The 10301-nt window shown below is 29.6% G+C and overlaps 1 protein-coding gene across 2 annotated transcripts in view; it reads right to left on the bottom strand.

The window, feature by feature from the left end:
* LOC117177789 (transport and Golgi organization protein 1-like) overlaps positions 1-10301 on the bottom strand; it is a 19924-nt gene that overhangs the window by 2714 nt on the left and 6909 nt on the right. For both annotated transcript variants that reach the window (XM_033368713.1, XM_033368712.1), the window contains exons 5-16: positions 9985-10028; positions 9654-9791; positions 9442-9558; positions 9301-9378; positions 8984-9208; positions 8606-8773; positions 8278-8500; positions 8066-8204; positions 5771-5860; positions 5596-5692; positions 5384-5507; positions 2181-2708 (exon numbers count right to left, since the gene is read on the bottom strand). In XM_033368713.1, the coding sequence (XP_033224604.1) occupies positions 2181-2708; positions 5384-5507; positions 5596-5692; positions 5771-5860; positions 8066-8204; positions 8278-8500; positions 8606-8773; positions 8984-9208; positions 9301-9378; positions 9442-9558; positions 9654-9791; positions 9985-10028 (1971 nt within the window). The remainder of the gene's footprint in view (positions 1-2180; positions 2709-5383; positions 5508-5595; positions 5693-5770; positions 5861-8065; positions 8205-8277; positions 8501-8605; positions 8774-8983; positions 9209-9300; positions 9379-9441; positions 9559-9653; positions 9792-9984; positions 10029-10301) is intronic.

Here is a 10301-nt window from a genome sequence, read left to right as displayed (position 1 = left end):
CTTGGAGGAGATTATGTTGAGAAATAAAAAAAAAAAATTCTTAAAAACGTTGTTTTTCTTGGTCAGGCCGGAAACTTATCAATCCACCCTCGTATATCTATTAATTATTACATATTGTCAAAAATATATCTATCATTATTCTTTGTTTCCGGGTTAATTTTGAATTGGAAATTTCCTACTCTTTAAGAAGCGGGATTTAAAAGCACCAAACCGATTCAAACTTATCCAATCAGTTAATTCTTTAGAAGTAGAAGCTCTTAACAGGGTGGCCCTTTCAATCGAGGAAAAAATTCTCGGTTACAACAAATATTTACGGTCATGAAAACAAAAAAATTCGAACTTTTAGAGCTGACAATTTTTTCATTAAGAAAAACTGACCTAAAAACTGAAGCCGTCAAAACTGAACTCAACGGAACTCTCAAATTTTAAATGTTTATACTTAATGCTTAGACAATTTTTAAACCAGAAATGTTTTTATTCTAATGGTCAATAATTTACACAATTAATGGAATGGAATGGAAGCTTTTAACACTTATCAAGCGAACAATTAAAAATGAAATGCCGTAAAACTGCAAAATATTACATTCTAAACTTCTATAAATTGAACAGTTCAAAGGTTCCTGTTTAAAAATATATACATTGAAGTTACTATTCTCAATGCTCTAAATTTAGGAATCAATCAATTAATTTGTAAATGTTCAAAATTGTATCATTTTATGCAATTGTAAGTGGAAACATTAAAAAAGGAACAAATAGATTTTTGTTCAATACGTCGTAATATTTTCAGTTACAAATTTAAAAATTTAAATGGGACAATTGAGCAGAATGACTAAAAATTTCCTTAAATTGCCGACATTAAAAAATATGCGGCACTATAAAAATTTCCGATACAGGAAAATTTCCGTATTATAAAATCCAGAATCTAAAAACTAAAAATTGTTTTAATAATAAATATATAATAAAATAACAAATATGTTTCTTACGGTCAAAAATTTAACATTTTATCAAATGTTTTATAATGTCGGCATCTTTTAAAAGGAATTTTCTATTATTGGGATTTTCTAATTCGGTAATAGCCTAAAATGTCGACAATTTTATTATTGAGTAATTTTCAACTGTCGGCCACTTCTAATTTCGGGAATATTAAACTACGAATATTTTCTTTTTTGGAGATTTACTAGGGACGTGAATTTTATTTTTCGGAATTTTTCAGTCGCCCCTGAAATATAATCTCTTTTGGTAGAAATTTAATCTTTTGTAGTTCAAATGCTTCTGTTTGGTCAAAAATGAACTTTTTGGTAGACAATTAAAGTAATTGGTCGAACGTTGAACTAATTAATTAAAAATTCATTTTTCTGGTTAGAGATTAATCATTTTAGTTAAAAATTTAACAATTGTGTTAAATTTAGTTTTTTTTTTTTTAAATAAATTTGTTCGACTGAAAATTTAACTATTCCTCTTTAGTTTCAATATGTGTATTTTTATTTGAAAATGCAACTGTTATGTTAAAAATTAGTTTGTTTAGTTTGAGGATTGAACCATTTGGCTGAAAATTCGTCATTTATATCAAAATAAACTGCCTTTTTTAATTAGAATCTTTTTTATGGAAAATTCAACTACTTCGTTAAAAGTTGAACTTCTTTGTTAAAAATGCATTCTTTTAGTTGAAAATTCAGTACTTTAGTTGCAAATTTATCTCTTTCACTGAAAATTTAATTATTTCAAATATTCATTTTTTAACTTTGAAATTTGTCAATTGTTAAATTTCGAACATATTTAGAACATTCTTCTAAAATTAAGTCAATTGTTAAATTTTGAACATATTCAGAATCTTCTTCACTTCATTTACCGGTTTAAAAAAATTCCTAATTCTCTGCCAGTTTCCCGGTCTAGTGGCCACCCTGTCTTAATCATGAAAAAAATACATAGTTTAATTATTCTGTTCTGTCAACCTGAGTGGAAGTCTATTTTGGGGTATTTCCCTCCATCGTGCTCCAAAACTGCCGCACTTTAGAGAAGCGCTTGCGTCCTTGCATGCATAAGGAGACACAAAAAAAACGTAGAAAACTAAATTAAAAATCTGTCTCATTTTTCTACGAAAAAAATTCCTAGAAAAAAAGGCTCTATGAGATCAGTCGCCCGCATCACCGTAGTTGTTTTCAGGGGGTGGTGGAACAAACCTTTGTGATTTCTCTCTCGTTGATCTCGATGATGAGGACGGAAACCTGAGTTTCTCGGGGGTAGCAGTGGTTCTTCCCCCCATGTGTGCGTTGGTCCTAAGGGAGGCATAGGTAATAACGAGGGAGGAGGTGGTGGAGGTGGATGAATGCGATCGTTTCTAAAAGGCGGAGGTGGTGATCTGTGACGACCATAGGGAGGTGGTAAGGGCGGCGAAAGTGGCGGAGGCGAGCCAGTATTTTCATATCTGCCGGATGAAGGTGGTTGGAGAGGTAAGGGTGGTGGCGAAGAAAGTCTTCCACCTAGGGGCGGTGGTCTCTGTCCGACGTCAAAATGCGGCATTCCTCCAGGGCCAGGTGGAGGTGGAGGTAAGTACGGATGAGCAGGGAATCCAGGTCCGAGGATCATGTAGCCGGGTGGAGGCGGAGGTGGAACACCGGAGGAGTTGCTAAACATGATAGGAGAACTGGAAGTGTCCGCTCCTAGGAAGAGGGGAGGTGATGTCACTGTCTCTCCGTTTGCTTCCAAGCCTGTTGTGAGAATCAGGTTAAGTGTGAGTGTAATTTTGTCAATATAGTGCCTTAAAAAAAACTTAAAACACTAATCTAAATGCAATGAAGGACATTTATCGTGAAGATTGTCCTGGCTGCGAAAACAAAAAGGCAGGGTGAGAAAAGTAATGCAAAATTCTGAAAGTGGTGACTGACAAGACATATGTGTGTATTAGGGTGGTTCAAAAATCGCTTTTCGAGCTACAGGACAAATACCCCCCCCCCCCCCAGTTTCCATTTCCAGAGGAAAAACATTCGTTTTTTTTCGAAATTCAAATATTAACACATGCCATTGGGCGCTTCATAATTCCCTTTTATTAACGTGGGGAAATTTTGGATTTTCGAAAAATTGAACTCATGCCCCAGGGTTTCATCGAAATGTGCCAAATTTTTTAGGGATTAAAGAGGAGTGTCTACGAAATAAAACTATAGCAATACCTTTTATTTTTTACCCATCCTCATCCTCCCCACCCCTGCAGTGCGACAAATATGACCCAACAATTAAAAAACTGCATTTTTAAATATTTTTGTTAATTTTTATCGATTTCTGTCTTTTTCATATAAAAAATTACGAATGGACAATTTGAATATTTCCCATGACATTTTAAACAATGGTTCATTGTTTAAACAAATGTAACTTATTTAAACAATTATTTATTCCCAACAAAGGTGAAAAATAATCGTATTATCTGACTGAAATGTAGTAGTTCGTCATTTTTGGAGTAGTATTTTTTAAAAAACATTATGTAATAATTTAAACTATTAATTATTGTTTATTTGCAAAATTTCTAAAAATTGATTCAGAAATGTGAAATTTTTTCTCAGATTGGTATCCTATGCTACTTTTTGTTGAATAATTACATCATTTTGATACATTTATTCTAATTCTTAACAAATCTCTATTTGTTTAAACAATTTTTATTTGTTCAAGCATTTTTTTATAACTTTAAAAAACTAAAATAAAATATAATACATACGATTATTTTTCTAATTAAATAGTGTATGGAAAAATATTTGTAAATTATTTAAACAAATATAATTTGTGTAAACAAATGTTTTTCAGCAATACTTTTAAAATCGTATTTCCTGAATGAAACATAATATTGAATGATTTTGAGTAGTAAATTCTGTTAAAAGCTTTATGTCATTGTTTATACGATTAATTGTTTTATTTTATTTTTCTTTAAATTGAGTATGGTTGGTTTAAATCTTTTTTTCATATGTTTACAATCTTTACCATAATTATATTATGAAAAAAGTACATTCAATAATAAAAATTAAGATAATAAAAAGCATAAGACAAGCTAATTTTGAAATTGAGGAAAAAATTGAAATTTACGAAAATATGAAACGTCTGGAACCAAAGTGCATGAAACAATTATTGGACTAGAAAATTCAGCACTTCATCACGGCGAGTTCACGTAACTTTTGTTCGCGATTTGGAATCTTGACATTTTTCGTTCAAAAAAACGCCTCAGAATGGTTGAAGAACGAAGATTACATGCGAGGCTTAACAATTTTTAAACATTTAACAGTAGTGAACTGCTTCAATGAATAAAAATTTTTTAAACAATGGCATGATGTTTTAAACAGAATTTACTGCTCCTCATAATCATTCATTATTATGTTTAATTCAGGAAATACGATTTAAAAATATTTTTGGAAAAATAATTATTTAAACAACTTAGATTCGTTTAACCTTCGGAGAACACATTGGGTCAAATTGACACACAAATCATTTTTTTTATATAGAAATGTTTTAAAGACCCTATGTTTTATCACCCTTGCTATAGCCTGCAGAGCGGTCAGTCGTCATTGAGAAGCGTTTGATCCGCGAACGAAAAAATAGGTGTGTTCTTGGAGGGTTAAAAAAATTAAAAAATGGTTAATATATCAGAAAAAAATTGAATGTATTCTATTTTATTTGATTTTTTTTAAAGTTACCGAAAAAAACTGCTTAAGCAAATAAAAATTGTTTAAATAAATAGATATTTGTTAAAAATTAATTAAATTAATTAAATTAATTAAATTCATTAAATTAATTAATAATTAATTTAAGTAATTATTCTACCAAATGCAGCATAGGATACAAATTTGAAAAAAATGGACATCTCTTACTAAAGTTTTAGAAATGTTGTAAATAAACAAGAATTAATCTACTCCAACAATGACCAACTAGTACATTTCAGTAGGAAAATACGATTACTTTTTACATTTTTTTGGTATAAATAATTGTTTAAATAAGTTACATTTAATTAAACAATAAAATATTATTTAAAACGTTATGGGAAATATTCAAATTATCTATTAGTAATTATTTGTATGAAATAGACGACAGAAATGTCTAAAAATTAACAATAATATGTAAAAATGTAGGTTTTTTATTTCTGGGACACTCCTCTTCAACCCCTAAAAAACTTGACAAGTTTCGATGAAACCCTGGAGCATGAGTTTAATTTTTCGAAAATCCAAAATTGCGTCATGTTAATCAAATGGAAACTTTGGGCGGGGGGGGGGGGGAGGCTTGCCCTCTAAAATAAAAAAAAATTTGCAAATCATTTTTGGACCGCCCTGGTGTGTATAATTAAAAACTGTAAATTGAATCTAAATTGGTTATATAATTTGAATATTTATTTTGCATAAAAAATACTTACGGTGGAGTTTAACGTCGGGGTCAGGGTCGTTGATACTCTTCTCTACTAACGTGAGTCGATTACGTAATTGACCTGATTCCGCTTTCAATTCTTCTAACCTTCGCTCATTTTGTCGGGCCACAACCTATAAATGGTCATTTATTAAATTAAATCTAAATTGAAATTTAGTTCAATCTTTCACGCGAATGAAAAGAGAAAACTGTAAAACTCACCCAGTGCTCATGCGCCTTCGTTTCAAGAGCGCCTATCTGACTTTTATATTCCCTTTCCTGGTCCACGATCTCTCGTTTTAGAATTTCTATCTGCTGTCTGCAATTAAACCCATTAAGAAACCGACATTTTAATCAATTATATGTGCATTATAACATTTTGAGTTACTAATCTTACTTGTAGTTTTGTATTTCATTCTGCATCATCTGTATCCTTTCAACCGTGGAAGAAACTTCGCCCTGCTTTTGTAACCAAACAGCTTCTTCCCTTTAAAAAGAAAGAAAATAGTTATTTAGACAAAGTATTCAATCATAGTGACAGTTTTAATCAGAGAAAACAAATTCCTGGTCATTTCCCGGTTTTCAATTGAAGGATTTTAAATTAAATACAGATCAACTGCAAAATTTGAAATTTTGAACTTTTATCAATTATGTGGAGTTCAAAGATTCAGATTCAACTGCAAAAATATAAACCTATTATAAATTATGATTTTAAATTCTCTAAATTATAGAATCAATCATTGAACTAGAAAGATTAAAAATTAAATTTTTTTAAACTGTACACTTCTTAAATTAGAAGTAAAATTATTTTCATCTTAATAGTTTAAACATTCTTCAAAAGCTTCAAAATTTTTAATTTAAAATCTTGAGATATCTGAAAATCTTCCAGGTCCTTTTTTTACAATTTTGGAAATCTTTTAAAATATTCTCTTAAAATAAGTTTCCACAATGAAAAATCATTCTCAATTTTCCTAGGAATCTTAAGAAAATGTTTTTATTCTTTTGAAACCCTTCACAATACTTAAAAAGCTTCTAAATTTTTTTTTTAATGTGAAAAAAGCACATTTTGTTTTAATTAAGCGGTGGCTATTTTTACTGAAATTTCAGTACGAATAGGCAAATTTTGTCGATACAAACACTTCGTTTAAATTATTTGAAATGTTCTAAATTAACGCTTAATCTTTTCAAAACTTCTAAATAGTTCTTAAAATTACTTAATTTTTTCTACCAATAATAAGGGTTCAACTGTTATTTATACATCAAAAATCAACCATTTCACTCAAAAATAAACTTTTGTAAAGAAAAATTAAAATTGTAACATTTAGAGTTTAAAAGCTCTTCGAAATTTGAACGACTCAAGGCTTTCTATGCCAAACAAATCAGTTTCAAATTTTTAAATTTCAATATTTGGTTTCAATTTACTTTTCTTAAATGAACAGTTGAATATTACTAAATATTAAATAATTATCCTTTGCCTTAATGAAAAAATTAAAAATTGAATGGTTTAAAAATTTAATATTTGAGACTAAAACAATATTTTAAATTGAATGAAAATCTTTAATCCCGAACATATGATTATAAAGTTATTTTAAAGTTGAAAACAGTTAACGAGGTTTCAATCGGAGATTTACATTTTTTTAATGAATAAGACTTTCGAATTGAAACAGTTTAATCTTTAACGTTAAAATTTGGAAATGCCTAAATTTTGAACCGATTCAGAACTTTTTTGTCAAATCAATTATTCTTCACTTTTTAACACTTAAAGTACAGATCAATTAAAAAAATATTTTATTCATTATATTTGCACTTGATAAAATAATAAAATAAAATAATTTTTTTTTCAGAAGTGTTCAACCTTGAACGGTTTTACTTTCTACTTGTTTTAAGTCTTCAGGACTGAATTTTAAAATTCTTAAAATAAAAAATGTACTATTAAGAATTCAGTGATTGGAGTTTATCCACACTGTGAAATTTCTTCGACCGTTATTGTCATTAAGTAATATCAATAAGTAACTGTTTTCGTTAAAATTGATTTTTAAATGTAATAAATATTATATAATTTAGACCCTATTTTAATTTTGAGGCTTCAAATTTTAAAGTTGTGTGTTTTTCTTATACATAAAAAAGGACACTTCAAATTATGTATACAAACAATGCAAAAATTTAACTTTTAACAATTAGCTAATTTGGCTCAATCCAAAATTATGCTCCTTTTCAAGGCCTAAAGCACAATTTTTTAAAATAGAATTTGTTAATTCTTTCCAATGTATTACATATTGTTAACAAATTTTAAATAAACCTTGAAGAAAACCTGCAACTAGGTTGAAACGTACGTCGATTATATCAATTAAAATTGACGGTTAAAGATTCATTGACATCTGAATACATTGTTATTTATATTGGTCCGCACGACCAGAATAAAACGCATTCTCTCATTAAAAAATGTACGCTTAACAATAAAATACTAAAATGGAAAATTTATTAAGTAAAATATTTTCGAATTAAGTGTTGTGGGCTGAATGATTTAATTTAAAAATATAATTAAATCAATTACTTTTAAAAAAATTGTTGAAATCAAACTTGGACAGTTTTTTTTTCTAACGATTTGTAAAATTGCCGGTCAACAAATAAAGTCACTGTCATTTTCCGGTTAAGTGACCACCCTGCAAATAATTAATGAATTATAACATACTTTTGCCTCTGGGCTTCTTTCTCCTTGAAAAAATTGGATAAAACTTCGAGCTTAGTTTCTGCATCTTTTTTCTCTTTTTCAAAAGCTTTGCACTGTTCAGTCATTGCGAGAACTTCTTCTTTCGCGTGCTTCATACGTTCTACAAAAGATGGAAGATAAAGATTAGTGGCAAAATTTTTTTTCCAGTTTCGAATTCAATATATTCAATATACCTTCTTGCAATTGCTGAGTATGCTCAACAGATTTCAGCTTCACCAAAAGTTCGTCCCGTTCTTCAGCAAGTTGCAAAGCTTCAGCTTTGGCCTGGACAGTATTGTATAGTTTATCAAAGTCAATATTATTGGAGTTGTCTTGGTCAACAACTTCAAGAAGATGCTGAACTTCGAGTTCCTTAGCTTTGATTTCTTTTCGCAATTGAAATCTCTCCTCCAGCATCTTAAACAAGATTACACTTTTTTAGCACGAAAAAATTAACACCGAAAAAATGTAATGTAAATATAAAATTCAATTCCGATTTCACGATTAATTTAATGCACCGACCTCTCTCAATTCCATCTCCAATCTCTGCAATTTATCTTCCAAGGTCTGTTCCATATATATTTTCAAATTTCCTTGAGTCTTGATCTCTTCCTCCAATTTTCTAACCTCGATTTCCCATTCCTCACACTTTTTCTTACAATATACAAGATCTGATGATAAGCTTTCCTTCTGTATAAATAAAATAAATTATTCCAGATATGTCTACATTTATATAACTACAAAAAAGAATATTCAGCTAAAAATAGGACAATTTCCCACCTCAAGCTTTTCAAATACATGCTGCGTTAGAAAGTAAACGGAGAAATTGAAATAAAAATTAACACTCTATGGAATAATATTTCACATGCTAAATTATTAATTTTACAATTGGTAATTTACCTCTTGATTTTTCAAATTTAAAGCATTGGTCAAAGATTCATTCTCAGCCTGTTGATAATTAAGACGAGCTTGCAAATCTTCAATGGACTGAGCCAAAGGATTATCCTCACTGTTCGAAGAGAGAAGATCGCGCAACATTTTTTCCAGTTCCAATCCTGCTTCTGTTGCAGATTCCAATTCCTTTTCCAAGGTCACAACTTGATCTTCCAAATCTAGTCTTGCATTCTAGATTTAAAGAAGTATACAATGTAAAATATTGTGAAAATATATTAGATATTTGTAGAATTTACAATTAATTTTGTTGTAACAATTCTTACCTGTGAAGCTTCTAAATCCGCTTTCAGTGACGCAACCATTTCGTTCGATCCAAATGATTCGTCCTCGATGGAATTCAACTAAATTATGATTTTTTTTATTAAATAAAAAGAAAATGTTTACATTGTAAAAAAAGTGCAAACCTTGGTTTTGGTTGAAGATAAATTTTCGTTCAGCAGAACGCATTCTTTCGTTGATATCATCAACTCCTTTTCAAGTTTATTTATTTTCGCGATGAATTGACTATCGCGCCTTGCATTCTGTAAAACAAATAAATTATTCAGTATACTTTCAACCATGTTAATTTTTTAATTTAAAAGACCACTGTATTTATTAAGTAGAATTACACACTGACCTCGATGTAATAATAACCGAGAGAGAAGATGAGGATAGTAACAGAAGTTATCACGAGGTAGACTAAAAATTCCCAATAGTTTCTTCCCATATTGACAGCGTAAGTAACAGCGCTATCGCCTTTCTGGTCAACGTTTTCCTGACGACAGAAAATTGGTTAGCGGTCATGAATTAATTAATTATTCATAGCTAGTTAACTGATTTAGTAAATTCAGAACTGTGTTCTGATTCGTAACTAGTTACGAAAAAAGAACAAAAACATTAATTCCTAATATAACGATCTATAATCAAATGTGAATAATTAAATTTAATCAATTAGAGACAAAACTTACTTTGGGACAATTAAAGTCTTTTTCACATACTTCAGGAGGCAATACTAAAAACATAAAAATATAATATCATTGATCAGAGTGGTCACTTGAAGTTAAAAAAATGGAAGGTTATTTTATTAAAATGGAAGGTTAAAATTAAATTTTGCCCGGTTAATTTTTAAGTCTTTATAGTAATTATTGATTAATACTAATCGCTTTATTATATATATATATATACACATATAATTAAAAATTTGTCATAAGGACAACCGCAGGATTTCGCCGGGAGCGGGTGCTAATCTGAAAAATTGCACCCGCTTCCAGCGAAATCGCGGTAA

Source organism: Belonocnema kinseyi, chromosome 8 (genome assembly GCF_010883055.1).
Source record: "Belonocnema kinseyi isolate 2016_QV_RU_SX_M_011 chromosome 8, B_treatae_v1, whole genome shotgun sequence".
NCBI lineage: Eukaryota > Metazoa > Arthropoda > Insecta > Hymenoptera > Cynipidae > Belonocnema > Belonocnema kinseyi.
Note: the sequence above shows the minus strand (reverse complement) of the source record. Positions and strands in the feature narration are given on the sequence as shown.